Source organism: Gracilinanus agilis, chromosome 1 (assembly GCF_016433145.1).
Source record: "Gracilinanus agilis isolate LMUSP501 chromosome 1, AgileGrace, whole genome shotgun sequence".
Lineage (NCBI taxonomy): Eukaryota > Metazoa > Chordata > Mammalia > Didelphimorphia > Didelphidae > Gracilinanus > Gracilinanus agilis.
In genome coordinates this window covers 400,354,241-400,374,836 of record NC_058130.1, presented here as the reverse complement: position 1 = coordinate 400,374,836, position 20,596 = coordinate 400,354,241, and the positions used below count along the sequence as shown (strand labels likewise).

Genomic DNA, 20,596 nt, shown 5'->3' with positions numbered 1-20,596 from the left:
ATGGCTGCTGCAGAGCTGGAAGACTTATGCTCTCATATCAATGAAAAAATCTCTTGTGTTAAGAAAATTCTGCAATTAAAAAACATAGGTAAGTTTGTGGAATACTTGGTCGAATTAATTTTCCTGGCAAAAGATGAATTTATTCTAAGAAGACATTTGTATGATATATATAAATATTTATATCTTAAATATCGTTAGAAAATGTAATTCACTTTAACCAGAAAATTGTATACAACGGATTCTTTTCCCCCCTCAATATTTTGAACCTGAATCTAAGAAACTAGGAATATCAATTAAGATGAACATTATTCTTAATATATTTACTTGCTTACCCTTTTCACCAAAGAACACAAGGTATACTTCCAATAACCCTCAAATAGATTGCATTTCTTGTTCTAAAATGTAATGGAGGTTTAGAGAGAGAAATAAAAATTTCAGTTCAACAAACTTTTTAAATTTATGTAAGATAAGGTGGTAGTTGTTGAAACTAGAGAGATAAAAAGTACATTTTCCCTAAGCTTTTCCCAATTCTTGTATTGGAGAGTTATCATTATATGTGATTATTACACTTCTTTAAAATGATTGTTCTAGAGATGTTTTCCAGTCTCTTACTTGCATTTTACCTTTATGTTCAACAGGACATGATCCAGCCTTAAAGACTGTATTTCGGAAAATTGGGCATGAAATAACTCTTCTAAATGACCTTTTAAACAAGTTGGAGTTGGAGGTTCAATATCAAGAACATGTCAGGAATTCACTTAGGGTAACCAAAATTTTTGTCACTTGTGAAGATAAACTTTAACAGAGCCTAACTTAGTTTGGAAAGGCAAAAACCCCCTATGAAATGTTATAATTTTAAGAGACCATAATTAGTCCTATTCACTCATTTTACTAGTGAGGAATCTGAGACCTAGAGTAATGTCATGACTATCCATGGTCACCTAGTGGTCAAGGATTTTCAATTTAATGACTTCTTTCCCACTTATCAGCACCTTTCCCTATCCTATCTCCATTCCACTTTTCTCCTTAAATGTCCATCAATCATTGTTCATGGTTGTCTGTCAGGGAAACATGGAAAAAGGCAAACAGGTTGGGGAATATAGAAAACAAAGTTTAAAAAAAAATCCCATGTTTCTCTTTTATTGCAATCTCTCTGACAAAAGAATGTATCAGAGTTCAAGCCCACCACCCTCACTTAATATTGAGCTTCATTAAAGACTGATCTTCTAGACCCTGCAGTAAATAAAGGCTTCCCTTTCCTATATCTAGAAATATATTCTCTGCCCTAATGAAAAAAGCAAAAATAGAAAAAGGAAAAAGATTACCTCTATTTTTGAATTATATTTAAGGGAATGGGATATATACATTTTCAATTTCTGTGAAAAGTGGTCTCTTTTTCTTTTGCTTGCTATCAGGACAGGTGATAGAACCTGAAAGCAGAGGGCAAAGGGCTTCTAAATTCTATTTCTTGTTCTGCTTATGGGCTAGAAAGCACTTTTTTTTTTTTTATTTCGCACTTTTATATTTTGTGCTTTTAAGGACTTTTTGATTTTTCTAGTAAATGACTTCTCTGTTAACTTTCTGGAAGGTAAAATAGTTTAAACAGATAAATTAGCACCTAGAAAAATGGGAAGAGGCAGGGACTTGGGAGAGAAAGGTTCTATTCTCATTTCTTTCACTTACTGGCAGTATCATTTGATTCTTTTGAATCTTTTTCCTCTTCAGGAAAATAAGTGAATTGGAATTAAATTGACTTAATTTAGCCAGGAAAAGTGTCTTTACTGAGATTCTTAGATTATGGAAACAGGCATAATAGTGCCTGCCTCATAGGATTGTTAATGAGATTAAATGAAACATTTGTGAAGTTTATTGATCTCTTTAGGAGAAAACTATTGTGTACCTAATAGTGCTTTATACATAGTAAGTGGTTTGAAATAGCTGTCTGGGTTAGTGGTCTCAATTTTTCTGACCTTAATAGTTTAAAGACACCTTAGGCCAATAATGTGTAGGTTAAAGTCTAGATCTTAGATGGGAAATGTTGAACTTGGCATTAAATACCTATATGAAAATTCTGCCCTTGTTTTTGGGAGATAAATGACATGAATCCAAAAAAGCAGTATATTTTCTTTATAAATGAACTTGAGGCCACAGTCATAAGACATAAAGCAAGTTAAGTAAACATAAAAGAATGAATATAGTTAAGCAATTATAAAAAAATTAAATAGCACCGGATATGGTATTAGGTCTTAAAGGGTGAATCCTTGTCCTGGCATTTCTTTAATAGTTCTTTGACCAAGGGTAAGTCATTTAACTTAACCTCATTTTCCTCATCTGTAAAACATGAGAAAAATGCTTACACTACTTATCTCAGCATTATTTTTAGAAAAGCACTTTGTGAACCTTAAATATGAGTTTTTAAGAATTTCTTTACCTCTTAAGATTCTGACATGTTAGTACTGTGATACTGGCAGATATGAGTAGTGTTGGCAAATGCTTGATGCCCAGATATATTTTTTTCTACTGATAAATTTTAAAAGTTTTAGGTTTGAAAAAATACTCAGTTTTTAAAATGACTTGCTGTCATGTAATGACAGGGTATGCTTTATGAAAAATCCAGTGGGGAAAGATAAAATGCAATTCTATGATTTTTTTCAGAATGCAAAATTATCTCAGGTGGTCATATTCAATACATTACTAATAATTCAGCTTTCTAAAAATTCAGGCCCCATGGTAATACATTAATATTCTAACTACTGTAATATTGGGGCAGCTGGGTGGCTCAGTGGATTGAGAGCCAGGCCTAGAGACTGGAGGTCCTAGGTTCAAGTCCGGCCACTGACACTTCCAGCTGTGTGACCTTGGGCAAGTCACTTGACCCCTATTGCCCACCCTTACCACTCCTGGGCCAAGGACAGTCCCTAGCCCGGGTGAAAAAGGAGGAGGGTTGGGTGTGGGGCTAGCAACCCCACCCTGTAAAAACTACATCTGCTAAAGAAACTGCAACCTAAAGTAGGGGCAGCTGGGCTAGCTCAGTGGATTGAGAGCCAGGCCTAGAGACGAAAGGTCCTAGGTTCAAATCCGGGCCAAGACACTTCCCAGCTGGGTGAACCTGAGCGACTGTGTGACCCATTGCCTACTGGTTGTGGCCCTATGCTCCTAGAATGGAGTCCCAGGATTTAAAAAAAAAAACTAATATTTTTTAAAATTATAGCAAATACTTGTAAAATACTGCTTTAAATAACTTTTTAAATACAAAGATGTAGAACTTGATTTGCTATAGGAGTTACAAGAATCCCTTGATGGAAACTACAAAGAAATACATGACCTTAAGGAAAATATTCCTCCCCATTTGCCCAAAGTAATCCAAAGCTGGTAAGTACATTTCTACTTATTGAGAATTCTTATTAGCTGGTATTTTAAAATGTAAAATAAGAAACACTCTTAAGAGCTTGGAGCTAACTCTTTGCCTGAATTTTCTTACTTCTTAAACTCTTCAATATAATTTTTTACCCAACTATCAAGTGAAACTGCTTTTGCCAATATTCCAAGAATTGTTTAATTACAAAAGAAATTGATCTTTTCTAAATCCTTTACTTCCTTGATCTCTTTTCAGTGTTTGATGCTATCGATCACCCTCTCTTCCTATATTTCATCTCCTGCACTTCTGAACCACATTACTGCCTGCTTGAAATTTCTATTTGGTATCCCATTGGCATCTTAAATTTAACATATCCGAAACAGAATTTGTTTTCTTCTTCCAAAACTCATCTCTCTTCATAACTTCCCTGTCTCTTTTGAGGGGACTACCATCTTCCTACTCATCCAGCTTTGTAACCTGAGTCATTCTCAACTTTCTTTTTCCTATTATGTAATCAGTTATAAGATCTTGAAAATACCACCTTTACAATATCTCTCACATCTATTCTTGTCTCTTCATTCACTATGACCACCACTCGTGGTCAAACTCTCACAACTTCTTGCCTATACTATTTCAACTATCAGTTTGGTTTCCCTGCCTCTAGCTCCTACTCTTTCTAATTCATCCTCCAGATAGCTGGCAACTTGATATTCCTAAAGCACTTGTCTAATGAAATAATATGCCTGTTTGGTAATCTTCAATAACTCTTTTGCCTTAGAGAAAAAGTAAAATTACCTCTCTTTGTCATTTAAAGTGTTTCATGGGGCAAACTGAGTGTCTCAGTGGATTGAGAGCCAGGCCTGGAGATGGAAGGCCCTAGGTTCAAATCTGGCCTCAGTCACTTCTTCCTAGCTGTGAGTCCCTGGGCAAGTACCTGCCTAGCCTTTACCACTCTTCTGCCTTGGAACCAATACTCAGTATTGATTCTAAGATGGAAGGTAAGGGTTTTAAAAAATAAGTCATGATATGGGTCTATCATATCTTTCCAGTTATTCTACTTTATTCCCACACATACTGTGGTTCAGCCAAACTCATCTGCTTGCTTTGTTCATATGTAATATTTCACTTTCTGTCTCTGCCTTTGTACAGGCTGTCCCCACTTCCTTCTCACTTCTACCTCCTGGAATCTCTAGTATTAAGCATCAGCTGAAATGCCACTTCCTGTATGATTACTTTCTTGATTTTAGGAAAGCCACAGGAATAGAAAAACATACATGTAACAATATTTTTGGATTTTGTTATACAAAAAAGAATTCATTCCTGTTATATTTATCTGTGAGTATCCTTTTGTAAACTTTATAGAATGCTGCTGATTTATGATGATTTGTATATATGCCTTCTGCCCTCATTTGATAGTGTGGTGGAACCAAATGTTAATCCTGAAGAGCAAGTTAAAATTACAGCATCTGAACACTCAAAGAAACCCCCAAAAGAGCAAAAACCAATTAAAGAAATTTTACTAATAACATCTGATGAATTCAATAATGTGTCTGGGTAAGTATGTAAGGCTTTTTACTTAATGCTTTCTTTAATAAAGGAATTATTTATTATTGACTTAGTTATACATTTGATTATATTGAGTGTAATCTTTGCTGGACTCACATTGCTTAAATATTATAAATTTTTCTTTTTTTTATGAACTTGATTAACAAGAAAATCTGAAAAGAACAAAAATGAGAATTATATATGAAAATGTGAATCTAGAGTTTTTTTAGTGTATATTAAATTTAATAAAGTTATAACAAAGTTTTCCTATTTGTGTCCCTTAATACTTTCCACTAACAACCATCTCTTTCATATAGAAGCTTCTCCTTTTTACAAATGTATTTAATGATGAAAAACATATCAACATAATTGGCCACATCTGAAAGTATACTTCTAAGCCAGATATTCTTGATTTGGGGAATGAGTTTTTTTAAAAAGTATTTTTCAGCTTTTGTTATAATTGATTCCTTTTTAATCCTCTATATTTTGTATGTAAAAATAAATCTGAGAAAAATTCATAGGCTTCACCTAGATTTTTCAAGAGTGGAAAGCATGATTTATGTATAGCATTCCAGAATCTTTCCTTTATATTTTAGATAGCCCTCATAGGTAATAAAAGAGTGAGAAAAACAATACTGGAGCATATAATCTCAAAAATGAAAGAATAATATGTGTTTGAATCTAAGACTAACTGTTCAGCATCATGATAATATAAATCTACACTTTAGCTAAAAACCAACATCTTTGAGAAATCACACACACATACACACATACACACACACAAAAGATTCCACATTCATTATAGGAGATTGGAAAACTAAAGTAGGAAATTAAAAGTTAATTAGAATAATAGTCAAGTTTGGCCTTGGAGTACAAACTCTGTAGCAGGGCATATACTAATAGAGTTTTGTCAACATAACTCACTGATTATAGCAAATACTTTTTTTAACAGCTCAAAAGACTATTCTGCACATGGACATCATCAGCTGATCAGTATTGAAATCAGATTTATTATGTACTTTGCAGCTAAAGGTGGAGAAGCTCTATATAGCCAGTTAAAATACCTGAAACTGACTATAGGTCAGGTTGTGAGCTTATTACAAAAATCAGACTACATAGGTATGTCCTAAGTAACTAACATTCTTTATGAATATGAAGTGGAAATGAGGAATTGATTTAAGAGATTAGATCTGGTAGATAGAATGCCTGAAGAACTATAGACTGTTTCACAGTATTGTTTAGGAGGCAGCAACAAAAAACTTTCCAAACAAAACAAAACACAAGAAAGCAAAATGGCTGACTGATGAGGCTTTATAAGCCGAGGAGAGAAGGAAAGCAAATGGGAAAGTTAAACCCAACTGAGTGCAGAATTCAGAAAATATCAAGGGATAAGTATATTTAATGCTTAATGAGCAATGAAAAGAAATAGAAGAAAACAATGGAATGGGAAAGACAAGTTCTCTTCAAGAAAATTAAGACATGAGGGGAACATTTCATGCAAAAATGACCATGATAAAGGAAAAATGATAGGGTCTTAACAGAAGTAGAAGAGATTAAGAAGTGGTAAGAATTTATAGAACTATATGAGAAAGCTCTTCACATCACTGATAACGATGATGGTGTAGTTACTGATCCAGAGCCAGACATTCTGGAGAAGTCAAATAGACTTTAGATCGCTAACAATAAGGCCTAGTTGAGGCAACAGAATTACAGTTGAACTGTTTAAAATTCTAAAAGATTATGCATTAAAATGCCACACTCAATATGCCAGCAAAATTTAGAAAAAACGGTTGCCACAGGATTAGAAAAGATCAGTTTATGTCCCAGTCCTAAAGAAGGGCAATGCCAAAGAATGTTCATATTACCCAACAATTGCTCTCATTTTACATGTCAGCAAATTATGCTTCAGATTCTGCAAACTAGACTTTAGTAATAACATGTGACCTGAAATTCAGCACGGAAGAGCAATCTGGTTTTGAAAAGGAGGAATTGGAGACCAAATTGCCAACATTCCCTGGATTATGGAGAAAGCAAAGGAGCTCCAGAAAAGTATCTACTTCTACTTCATTGACTACTTGAAAGCTTTTGACTATGCAGATTACAATAAAATTACAACAAAAATGTGGGAAGTTCTGAAAGAAGGGGAAGTACCAAATCATTTTATTTGTCTCCTGAGGAACCTTGACCTGTGGTCAAGAGCCAAACATGGTTATAACTGATTGATTTAAGATTGGAAAAAGACTATGACAAGACTGTTTATTATCAGCTTATTTAAGTTACATCATGTGAAATGACAAGCTGGACAAATCAAAAGCTGGAATTAAGGTTGCTGGGAGAGATAGCAACAATATCAGATATCATCCTGATGATAGAAAGGGAAAAAGAATTAAGAAGTATTTTGTTGAGGTTGAAAGAGGAGAACGTAACAGTTCTTTGAAGCTTAACATAAAAGAAACTAAGATTATGGCTATCAGACCCATCTCTTGGCAAATAGAGGGAGAAGAAATGGAAGTAGTATCAGATTTCATATTCTTGGGTCAAAAGATGACTGTAGATGGGGACTGAAGCCATGAAATGAAAGGAAGCTTGCTTCTTTGAAGGAAAGCTATAGTAAATCTTGATTGTATGCTTAAAAGCAGAAATATAGCCTTGTTGACAAAAGTTTGTATAACCAAAGCTATGGTTTTTCCAGTAGCAATATATGTCTATGAAAACTGAACTATAAGGAAAGTTGAGCACTGCAGAATCTACTCAGATTGTGCTGCTGGAGAATTTTGAGAGTCCCTTGAACAGAAAGGAAATCGAATCAGTCAATATTTAGAAGTAATTCAGGCCACAGTGGGTCAAGAAGACAGGACTCACTGGAAAAGGCCTTGATGTTGGGAAAGATTAAAGGGAAAAGGAAAAGAAGGGGATAGCAGAGGTTGAAAAGGATAAATGGTGTCATGGAAGCAAGGAACATGAGCTTAGACTTTGGGAATTAATGGAAGACAGAAGGGCCTGGTGTGCTTTGGTCCATGGGATCACAAAGAGGTGGAACATGACTAACAAAAAAAAGTGTGGGCTTCTTCTAAATTGTTCTCCTTGGTTCTGCTCATTTCAATCCATCAGTTCATACAGGTCTTCCCGGGTTTTTCTAAATACTTCCCATTCTTCATTTCTTATGGCATAATAATGTTTCACTTGCAACCTTTTAACACAGTTTGGACATTGGACCATTTTCCAAGTGATGGGGACTCATTTCCAGTTCATTTCACCATTTTAAAAAATAACCTCATTTATTTAACCTTTATGTTGGGACAATGGTGCCTTTTGAATTTTATTAAATAGTTTTTTTGTTTTTACATCTGTATTTCCTCCTATTTTGTTTTTATGAAGCAACAGTAATAAGACTTTAAATCTTCATTTTGAAAATGTGAAATGGTTGATTCTTTGAGTTTTATATTTTAAAAATCATATGGTTTTTATTTAAATAAGAAAAGCTATGAACACAAAAGTTATAATATACCTCTTTTGTGTGGACCAGATATCCTTAGAACTCCTTTTTTATGAGCATTTTGTGATTTTGTTATCTTTCTATAAATTTAGTTCATTTATATTTTCAGTAACCTCAGTTTTTCCATAATCTCGAGTCCTATAAACATTGTCTAAAAAGGGCCCAGGAGATCTCAGGTTTCTTAACCTAGGGTCCATGAACTTTAAAAAAATTTTTTTAATTGTATTTTAATATAATTGATTTCCTTTGTAATCCTATATAATTTTACTTTATACATTTAAAAATAGTATTCTAAGAAAGGGGTTTTTATAAGCTTCATGAGATTGCCAAAGGGATCTGTAACACAAAAACAGGTTAAGAACATTTGATCTAGTTCATTTACTTAATTTTGCAAATTAGGAATCTCAGGCCTAAAAAGGTCAAATGACTTGTTCAAGATCAGGTGGCTAATTAGTATCAGGACCTTTTCTAGAAGATAAAAATAATTTCATCACATTTAATGAGTAAAATTGAAATAGAAATATTTTATTTGTTTTAGTTCCTTCTTCATTTGTTTCTCCTTTTAATAAACCAAGCTGAGACAAAAGAGAAATCAGAAGGAGAACTAGTAGCATTTATGATATTTGGAAGGTGTTGGGAATATTAAGAATAGCATTCATGGAGATTTAAAAGAATTTAGCAGGCAGGTAATAGTAGGTGTGTTCAGGGAATCTGGTTTCTATAATTTATCAGAGGTAATGAAACATCTTTTGAAGAGAAAAATGAAGAGCAAACCAGTAAATTGCTTTTATTATATTTACTAAATAATATACAGCATTCTTGTTTGGAACTAAAGAGTATATATACCAAGCTTTGATGGTTAGAAAAAGACTCATAAAAAAGTCGGATTATGATTTAGCTTATGAGTAGAGGCTAAAATGAAAAAAGATAAAAAGCAATGGAATGCTTAAAGGAATGGAAATCTAGAGAGCAAAGAAGAGCCTTAACCTTTGATTCTTTTCTGCTCTTCTAATTCTAATTAATGGACACCATTAAACATCTTAAGTAACATTTGTCTTTTTTGCACCATTCTTTTACCTTTATCTTCCATTGCTGTATGTATGTAGACGATTGGGTGCTTGTGGGTAGCAACCATTTAGCAACTGTTAATAAAGAAACAAATTATTGTATTCAGGTTAATCTGCCCTTTAGAACAATAATATTTAAAATAAGCTTTGAACACAGTGTCCTGTAAGTTAAGAGAACTATTTCTATTTGATGTACAGAAACATTAAGTAGGAACACAGATAACTTTCAGATTAAATGAAGCTGATAACTGATAAGCTACCAACTCCATTTAATCTGAGAATGGCAGAGAATAAGGCTTGTTTTGAAAGAATTTTGGGAAGCGAGACTAATATGAAATGAGAAAATTATCAGTTCTAATGTTATTAAACTCCAGTGGTCTAATGTAAAAGATTTTTCAAAGAAAACCAAATTTAAAAAAATCTTTTTCAATTGTTTATGGTAGCTTAACTTGAACTTTCTTAACTCTGTAATTGTTTTTAGGTATATGAAATCTCGCCTGACATACTGTCAAATTAATGATTTTATTAAAGAAATCAACAAGGCAGTTGCTAGTAAATATAGAATTCTAAATTTGCCCCCAAAATCTATGAATTCTTCTGTCAGAAGTCTGTATCACAGATTCATTCAAGATGAAACAAAGGATACCAAAGGTAAGTGAGAAAACATCTATTCCAGCTATTGTTAGTGTAACTTCTTAAGGAATCTGTGATGCATGCTAGCATGGCTTCTTCTGCTAATGCATATCACAACTCTATCTTTGTATATTTTCATGAATTTCTGTGGGCAAAAAATCATAACCAACCTATTGTGATAAATGTTTCCCATCTTAGGCTGATATATGGGCAATAGACAGTGTCATCCATACTCTGAGTCTTCTCAATATAGTACAGTCTGCTAGAGCTTAAATTCTACCCCTGTAGCCTTGTGGGACATAGCACTATAAAGCATTGGAAAAGGGATGAAAGTTTTACTATAAATACAAAAATCAATAATCTATAAATATTGAGCTCATTTCATATGTCCAAGGCATTAACCACTGAAGAGAAAAATACTATAGGAAAAATAATAGTCCCTACTTTGAAGGAGCTTACACTCTAATGGGGGAAGAAAACACACAAAGGAAACTGAAAAGTTGCAGGGGTCAAGAGGAAAGAGTGTAAGGTACCTGCTTACATAGAAGCCTGGTGGAGAAGTCAGAGAAGTTCCAAAGTAGTGCAGCCAGATGAGAAAGGAGATGTTCTAGCTCAATTCCCTCCTTTAATGGAGAATTTGGCCCTATTTTCCAGTCAGAAGAGCCGGATATTATGATGAGGTGGAGTACCAAGGCTGATGGAATCTTGTAGGATGATTTTAGTTTTCCTAGTAATGAGCTTCCCAAGGGCATGGTGGAAAAGTCAGAAAATTCTTAAAAGTAGTACAACTGGGTGAGAAATTAGGAGGTAAAGTTTATTTTAGATTTGAGGATTCTTAAATCTATTGCCTCTTAAAGACCAGCACTAGATCTTTTATTTTCAGAATTACAATAGTGAATTGTTCAGAGTACACTGATGGAAAGTTAAGATATTTATTAATGAATTGCCACATTAAATGTTATGCAACTTTAGTAGATAAAAAATGTCTTTAACATTGCAGAAGTACTAATTGGATACCTTATGTTAGAAAATGTTATTTGTAATACAGATTTACAACTTTATGTATTAGTAACTAACTTTTACCTGTAAAGTTAATCTTTTACAAATTAATCTCTTTTCAGGCCAGTACTTTGTAGTAGAAGCTGATATAAAAGAGTTCACAAATTTGAAAGTTGACAAGCGGTTTCATGTGATACTGAACATTTTAAGGCACTGCAGACGGCTCTCAGAGGTCCGTGGAGGAGGACTTGTCCGTTATGTTATAAATTGATAGGCTTTGCCATTTTCATTGACAATATTGTATAGACTGCTTTGTAATTCTTAGTTCATATCTTTTTGTTTTCATTAGCTTCTTTAATTTATTCTGCACTTAGTAAAATGAATATACGATTGTTGGTCATAAGGGAGGCTAGTCAGGTAAAAAATAAATACAATTACCACTACCTAAAAGCAGTTTATTTAGTGATATTTCCTTAGATGAGTATTAACCAATACATTACTTGATGATCTGACCCAATGTCTCTCCTGCTTGGGTCTTGAATTGTTATGGTGTTGTAAGGATCAGAACTGTGGAACTATTTCTCCAAAGAGCTTTTTGGTAGTGATAAAGTTATAGATTTTATGAATTGAATGAGTTGGCCTATTCTACCTGTTGAGCCTTTCTCTTGTTTTTGTTCTTTCCCAAATTTTAGGGTCAAATTACTTCAGTGTTCATGTGCATCATTTATACTGTAATAATTTAGGCTGATTTCTTCGTGCTTTTTTCTTGTGTTTTGGTCTAGTCTCTTTGAAGGTGAGAAATATATACATATGTATGTGTGTGTGTATATGTAATATAAAACATTTCTTTAAAGTGCATTCTACAGTATTATGCACACAGTAGCTGTTCCATGATTATTACTGATTTCTGTGTAAACTTGAAACTCGAGAGTCATGAGGTATCTTGCCTTACTGGGCCATACATTTGGAATGTGGAGACCCCATTAAAACATCAAACTTATTCATTGATATTTATGCCTGATTGGATTTCAGGAGAATGTAAGCTCCTTGAGGGCAGGGGCTATTTTGTTTTTAATGTATCTTTGTTTCCTTGGAGCTTTTTATAGTAGGTATTTAATAAACTTTTTAAAAAGTTGAACTGAATTTATACCTTCAGAATAAATTTAGAAAGGAAATATTTAGTGCTGACCATAAAATATACTGGGAACATAGTTAATATTTTTATTATACCTTTCATTTGAAATTTGGATCATTAGAAGAGCAAAAAGGAAATGAATTTTTGTGAATTATGTCAGTGAAATTTGGGTTTTTGGACCATGGCATGAGCAATCTTAAATAGTATCAGGGAGCTTTGATTTCCTTGATAAATTACTTTTAAAGGCAAGAATTATAAATTCCTGTCATTCCTTGCTTATATTTAAATTTCTTCATGGAAGAGGGTATGAAGAAGTAGATTTACTCTGGTCCAAATTCTTAAAAATATTGAAGAACTAGTTAGTAAAGTCTAAGGAACAAGAATCCTAAAAGAAAATAACCATGTCTCTTCTATACAGGAAATTCTGGGTATGATCACTTGTGTTCATAAAGTTAGTAAGAAAGGTTTGATATTATGGCCTGAGGCTATGAAAAGAAATATTGAAAGGAACAGGAACCCTTAAAATTTTGATAATACAAATGAATGCCTTTGATGAGAAAAAAGTGGAGAGAAAAGGGAAATCCAAATTTGTTGATGAGATTTTTAAAGGGAACTCTGGGCTAAATAAATTATATAATAGAAACAGAACAAAGACTAATCAGCTAGATATAATTTATAAGATATAATTTAAGCACCGAAAATATTTCAGGTGGGACAAAAGAAACAAAAGTAATCAAATGAAGCAGTCCATTGATTAGTGAGCTCCAAAATATTAATTTTGGGGGTGGAGGGAGAATCTTCATTTGGCAAGAATTTTCCAGAAAAACTATAAGGCAGTTGGACAGAAATTAGGTTTAGTTTCATGTTACACCATATAGTAAGGTACAAAATGAGGACTTTTGAAGCTAATAAGTATAATGTTAGTAATGAGAATGCTTAGTTTTTCTTAAGTGAGTTTAGAGCTCCTGGCCCAGATTAGTTATGTTCCAAGGACCTTGAGAAAACTTAGAGATGTGATAAATGCTTCATTTTTATTGTTTTAGAGAACGAAGATGTGAACCTCCAATTCAAAAAGTTGGAGATAGAGGGGTTCCATAGAAGAAAATAAGATTCAACATGGGTTCCTAAAAAATTAGCTGTGGTGGAGATAGGTGGCTCAGTGGTTGAGAGCCAGGCCTTGAGACAGGAGGTCCTCAGTTCAAGTATGGCCTCAGACACTTTCAAACTGTGTGATCCTGGTCAAGTCATTTGACCCCTATTGCCTAGCCCTTACCACTCTTCTTCCTTGGGACCAATACACAGTATTGATTCTAAGGTAGGTGTTTAAAAAAAGCATTTGTTGTGTTGGATTAACTCCTTTTTTTTCTTTTCTTTCTTTCTTTTTTTTTAATGGAGTTACCAGATTGGTGTTAGGTCTAGGACTCTCCAGCTAAACCAAGGATTGGATAGGGTTGAGCCTCAGGCCTTAAATAAAGATGTAACCAAAGGCTATCTCTGGAGAAAAATCACAAACTTGTATACATCTTAAGAGGGTAAGCCCTGAGCCAATGGAAGGATACAAAGCAAAGCTGGAGTAGGCCAGGGGAAGAAGACACATGGTTCTGGTCTTCATGGGGCTTAGGGCCTAGGGGAAGAATTGGGACCTACTTCAGGGAAGAACACCTCTGCAATAATTGCCAGCCTCTAATGGTTTAAGGATTCTCCTTAAATTCTCTCTCATAGGTTATATCCTTATGTCTATGGTGATGTAAAACACCTAGTGACTCAAGACTTAACTGCAATTGGTAAATCAAGGAAGTTGGTTGACATTCTCTTCATCTTTGTAGATGAGATGAAATGTAGGCTTGATAATTATATGATTGGATTCAAAACTTGTAGTCAAGAATATTGAATAATGAGTCAGCTTCATCTTGGACGGAAGATTTGTTGGTCTGCTGAAAGTATGTGGCCCTGTTCTTTTTAGTATTTTAATTAATTTTTTTGAAGATGTTCAGAATATCATGGAAAGATTGAGCTGGAGGAACTGTTGGAAATGAAGTCCAGTCAACTCTTTTAAATGAGGGTGTTGAGACCTAGAAATGGGCCTTCCTATAGTCACATAGCAATTAGCTACTAGAAAGGAATATTTACTAAAATTGTATAATTAGTACAAACATCCCCCCTTAAAGTCTGTGACCCACACTCCTACCAGCTTATACAGAGTCTAGTTGAAAGTGCTCAAGTTGAGAGAACACATGTGACAAAGTGGTAACTCAGTTCCTGGATGCCCTTTTGATGATGTTCTCATATTCTCTTAGATATATTGTATAGCTTTTTTGCTGGCCTCTTTTTACAGTATTGAATCTGCTTTCTTCATCATATCTAGACTATCCATGTTTCCTAATGCAGTCATTGCTATCAGCCATTCAGAGGATGTTGCTTATGCCATAGGAAAAAAAAACAAAACAAAAAAAAACCTAAAATCTTCCAGATCCTTCAAAGTTCATAAGACTTTTTCAGTGACGGACAGCAAGGTGGCTCAGAGGATAGAGAGCAAGGCCTGGAATTAAGGAGGACCTGGGTTCAAGTGTGACCGCAGACATTTCCTTGCTCTGTGACCCTGAGCAAGTCACTTAACCCTCACTGCCCAGCCCTTACCACTCTCCTGCCTTGGATCTGATACTATTGATTCTAATATAGAAGGTTGAGAGTTTAAAATAACTTTCAGCCATATTGGCTGAAAGTGAGTTAGAATGAGAGGAGGAAAAGAAGATCCAACTTGAGTCTCTGCTCTTCCTCTGTGTCTCCAATTAATTCCTTCTTGTGAGTTTACTAGGAACATTCTCAATGTCAAACAGGCAACTTCCCAGTTTCAACTAGCTAGCCAGTGTTCTACAAGACCCAGAGGATGAGACCAAATCCACCAGCCAATTGTAAGAGCCTTCACATGACCCCTACAGAAGGTATCTGGGTCACATCCACCACCCAGTGCATGATCAAGATATCTTCTCACCACTTGGTGATGTGATGTGATGGTCTGTATTGACCCTGCCCTAAAACAGGGCAAAGTCATCATATCACTGGCTGCTGAGCAGGAGAAGCCTGGGACTCATTGTCTGCCTAGGAAGAAGGGACAGCTGCAAGCTCCATCTCTTACCTCAACCCTAGCACGTTGGGCCCTAGATCTCCCTGGGGGGAATGGGGATGAGGTGTTTGTTGGCACCACTTCCACCTTCCATGGATTCAAGTAGGAATTCTGGGTCCCCAGCTGCCTCAACAACCTTGTAGAAGGGAATATGTATCAGCTTGGAAATGATCTTATGAATTCCAATGAGTGATGCTGGCTCAGGGTAAAGGAAGCTTCGTCACTGGAGAAGACAAGTATTGATAAGAGGAGGACTGCAGTCTCATGGCTTACTTGTTAGAAAACAAACTTGAAGGGAGACTAAGTTCTGTACTCAAGTAACTGAATCAAGTGAAATGTAAAATGCCTTATTGACACTCCCTTACACTATTTCATATTCAGACGAAGCTCAAGCATCAGTCTTCAGAGAGATTATAAGAGAATTTATACACCAAGTTATTGAAGACTATTTTATATACTTCTACCTTTGTGTGCTATAAGTCTGTGTCTTTTAGCTTTTTGTGTGTGTGTGTGTCAGAAATTACCATCCCCAATTCATATTATACACTGAGTACCTTTCTAATCTCTCCTCTTTTGGAGGAAACCCTAGACATGAGCAAAAACCTAAACTATAAATGATTTGTCCATGAAACCTATGGATGGGGGCTTAGTGAGCTGAAAGGCCTGAGAAAAGGAGGCCTAACTTCTTGCATTAGAGGTCTGGCTCCCCAGAACTGAGCCCAATCCAAGATTATGAGCTTGTATCTAAGGCATAGGAGTCCCTGAGGGAAAAGGGAGTATATACAACCCCTAGTCCCTTGGGCACAGAAATTATTTCTTATTGTATGACAGGAAAACCAAGTCCATAAAAAATGAGACATTCCCCAAGAGATAGGTATATGTCGTATCTTATGATTCAATCCAATCAATTTTTTTTTTTTTTTACTGTTCTTTGTATACAAAGCTGTAGCTCCTAATTCTGTGCCTTTATACAGGCTACGTGATGATCCCACTGCCCATTTCTGGAATTCGCTCTGTTCTTATCTCTGCTTCTTAGAATCTCTTCTTTCCTTCAGAATTTAGCTAATGTCTCCTATGTGAAACCTTTTCTGATCTTCCCATTTGACCCAGTATCCATCTGAAAAAAATTATCCCATATTTATAGTATATGTACTTATTTGCATATATGTTGTCTCTTTCAACAGAATGTAAATTCTCTGTAAGCAGGAATGGTTTGGTTTTTGTCTTTGTATCTGCCCCACAGAGCACAATGCCTGACACATAGTAGGTGCTTAATAAACATTTATTTATTGATTGATACAAGTATATCTTGCTTTATAAGGAAGGTTGTATAACTTACTATCAATATTAGTCATCTACAGACAGTGCTCTGTTTATTCTATATCAAATTATTTTATAAAATGAAGATATCTTTTGTAATGCAATGTTTATTCTAATTAATCTGGTATACGCCTATATTTTATTATAATATTTTGGTAACATTTTAGGCTAAAATATGGCCCTAAGAACCAAGAGAACATTGTACACTAATACAGATAAAATTAATATAGATGGATATATTTAAAGATATTAGGATTTTATTAACAGCCATATTGATAATTAAAAAGAACCGTGTGCCTGCTAAGATCTAATTCAAGTGCCCGCCATGCTTACCCTCTGGTTGCTTCCCAGGAAAGAGAGCGTGTCCCAATCATGTCCTGAGTCTTATACCTCTCTCTATGTAATCACACTTATGCGAGAGGAATTATGGGAAATGTAGTTTTGAAAGAGTCCTAAATGTCCACAGGAAGTTTAGACCAGGGACCTCAAAATCAGTTCAAAGAATCCCAAATTTCCAATATCACATACACTGAAAGTGAAACACTGTGGAACTATCCAATATAATGGATTTTACTACTAGTAACAATATAATAATCCAGGACGTTACTGAGGGGCTTATGAGAAAGAATGCTATCCACATTGAGAGAAAGAAGTAGGAGTAGAAATGCAAAAGAAAAACTCATGACTTATGACTTGTTTTTATGGGTATATTATTTGGGGTTTCAGGTTTAAAAGATTGCTCTATAGTAAAAATGAATAACATGGAAAATAGGTATCAAGTGATAACATTTGTACAACCCAGTGGAATTGCTTGTTGGCTCTGGGAGGTGGGATAAAAGAGGAGAGGGAAAGAAAATGAATCATGTAAAAATCATGGAAAAATATAATAAAAATGTTTAATTAAAAAAAAAATAAAATATGGCCCTAGCTTCTACTTAGGTTTCTTGATTTTCGGTTTATACATAGGAGAACTATACTTGGATCTGGAAAGTATTATTGTTTAAATAGAAAGGCATTATCATGAACTTTAATTGACCCCCACCTCCTTTGTCTACAACAGGGAAATGGAAAAGCTACAATGGGCCTTCGGCACTTCTTTTTCAGAATAGCTTTTTCTTATAGGTAGAAAAAGAAAAAATATTGAGTCAATATAAGATCTGTTAAAGTCAGTCACAAAAGGCTAACCTGACATAGCCTTTACCTGTTGAAGAGCTCTGAAAAAGACATAGCATGCTTGTTCCTTTGCTCTGGTCTGTCTTTCCTCTTAGTGGGGCACAACCAAGAAACTTGCTATATTTTTGTCTGTTATAATGCTTCTTATAGCAACAACTGCTGTTCTTCCATCTGTTTAGCCAACAGCTGGTGATTCCTACCTGCTGTTCCTTCTATCTTCTATAACACAAGAAAGTAACTGCCTTGAATGGCAGTTAAAGGAAAAGTTAAAACAAGGTTGAAGTTAACCAGTAAAATTATTTAAACTAAAAAATAAATTAACTTCCTCCATATAATCATCTAATATCGGCCTTAAGCTTTTTGTACCGAATATAGCCAGGCTATATAGTTGCTTTTTAAAATGTCATCATTAGTTAGATTTATCATAAACACACAACCTGTCTTTAATACTTATTCTACATATAAGCATGTTAAAAGCAGAAGCCAAATGCCTTCTCTTATTTTAAAATCAGCTTTAACTTGCTAAAAATTTTTTGATGCAGCCATTAAAAAAAAAGTTTGTTTTCTTCTTTATCCTGTTAGACTATCTCTTTTTTAAGTAATTCCATGGATTTCAGGCAACTAATATTTATTTATTTTATATTAATTAATTTCAGGCAATTAGCATTAGGCAATAGAGGAAGTCTTGACTTGAACAATTCATTCATTCTTGGATTAGGCACCAACTTTATGAAAACTGTTACAAAGACAAGACAAAAAATAACCCCAGCCATCAAGAAGTTTATATTCTACTGGGGAAATATACCAATAACAAAGTTAGATTATGCATGATAATTTTTATATAGAGAATGTGTTTAACAATAGGAAAGACTTATTGTAGGAGGTGGCATGTGAGGTAAATCTTGGAATAATATAAACATTCTAGAAGGCAGAGGATCAAATGAGATATTTATAAAGTGCTTGGCATATAGTAGGTGCTTAATAAATTCTTGTTCCCTTCCCCATTTTTGTTCCCTCCTGAGTGAGAGACTCCATAGAAATAGAGAAGAGGGCACCCCAAAATCCCTCTGGTCTCAACTGTCAGCAACTGACAGCAGCTCTCTTCCCTGGCTCCTTTTATCCCATCCCCCTTGCACAAATCCCATCCTTCATTTCCTAGCATCTAACATAGTGGTCTGAATATAATAGTATATAAGGGGTCATCACATTAGATGCTGTGATGACAAAATATAATATGTTGAATTAAAGTGAATGGAATAAAGTTGTCCTGTCCTCTACCATGAAGAATAGGGACAAGTGCCAGATCTTAATTGGTAAAGGAAACCTTCTTTACTAATGCATGTTGTCTCTCTCTTTGAAATTTATGATCTTGGTTGTCTAAAGGTAGTGGTGTGCAGGAAGCCATCAAAACCCATGACGTTTAGCACAGCTCATCACCAGTTATGAAACCAGCATAGCAGGTGTCATAAGGATGAATGTTCCCCTCAGTTTCCCCTATGTGACTCTTTACTCACTAGCATCCCCTTTTACTGAAATTATTGTAATCAGTATCCTTACTCAGCCCCAGGGAAACACAGAAAAACAATACAGGCTAATAGCAAGGCCGCCCACAGACCTCCCACAAACCCCTAAGTAAACCCCACATATAATACAGAAACTTCCACTGAAATCACTTCACAACAAACCAGCATAATATTAAGGATTTTAAAACTCTAATTCAGATTCCCATACATGGATGCCTGCAAAGCCAGGTCAGAACAGTCTCCAAGTTTCCCCCACCTCCCAGATCTGATTTGGTACAGTACTTTAACATAAACGAACAATGAATGAAATATGGAGAAATTGTCTCCCATGAAAAAGCCTATACTTTCTCACCACTGTAGCCCAAGAGATACGTCAAATACACGTAACACATTGTCTCCAAAGATAACATGTATGGTGGGAATTAAATTCATGCCAACATTGATGTAACCTTGAGAAAAATGATATAAAGATTAAAATCAGCAGATGGCACTTCAGATCAGTCACTGCAAACCTACTGGGTCTCTGCCTTTTCTCACTCTGTTTTCACTCAATTGTCCTGCCTCCAAGGGGAACTGGACTGCTGGTAACCCCCCTTTACCCTGCAGCAGAGTGACACACAAATCCAGGGACTCTTGGAGAGGCCAAACCCCCAAACCCCCAAAGAAAAGCTGAGACACATCCCATGGACAATTAGAGATCTTGCCCATGGATTCTGCAGATCATCCACCAGTGAGAGTATGTAATTCTGAACTTTCAAGATAACAGCACCCTATGGAACATAGTGAATCAAAGGAAAGAAAACTAATTATTGGAATGATTAAGCACAATAAACAGCAGATAATTATTATTCAGAGATATAGTGATCCTGACTGGGACTTTCTGGTTTGGGTTGAGCAGCCACTGGCGCCCTCTTTCCGCCCCCCCCCCCCAAGGTATTTTTCTCTCTCTAGGAAGAGAGCTTTAAAACTATTTATGGATAAAGCAATCTCTCAGAAACATTAAATTTAAAGAGACCAAACATTTTTCTTCTCTGTCCCACCCCTTCCATTTTTTTTCTTTTTTTCCTTTGTAAAGAGCCCAATTAGTAATAACCCCAGACCATATAAAAAGTTTTAACAATTTGCACTTAGTTAAATGAATCTTTTCCAGCAATGTGGCATGCACAGGAATTATTCAGGCAGGTATCAGAGCCCCACTTCATAGAAAAGCACAGAAGTAAAAG

At 35.1% G+C, this 20,596-nt stretch overlaps 1 protein-coding gene across 1 annotated transcript; it reads left to right on the top strand.

Annotated features, from left to right (window-relative positions):
* On the top strand, positions 1-11,369 carry SKA1 (spindle and kinetochore associated complex subunit 1). Its single transcript, XM_044657822.1, has 6 exons — positions 1-88; positions 639-763; positions 3,281-3,372; positions 4,775-4,912; positions 9,948-10,117; positions 11,221-11,369. The coding sequence occupies exons 1-6, from the start codon at positions 1-3 to the stop codon at positions 11,367-11,369; spliced, it is 762 nt and encodes a 253-aa protein (XP_044513757.1).
* The last annotated feature ends 9,227 nt before the right edge of the window (positions 11,370-20,596 follow it).

Bases quoted from the DNA above. Each gene is read 5' to 3' on its own strand.
- SKA1 (XM_044657822.1), top strand. From the start codon at position 1: ATGGCTGCTGCAGAGCTGGAAGACTTATGCTCTCATATCAATGAAAAA. The intron at 3,373-4,774 runs GTAAGTACATTT...CTCATTTGATAG, and splicing joins CCCAAAGTAATCCAAAGCTG to TGTGGTGGAACCAAATGTTA. The intron at 4,913-9,947 runs GTAAGTATGTAA...AATTGTTTTTAG, and splicing joins GAATTCAATAATGTGTCTGG to GTATATGAAATCTCGCCTGA.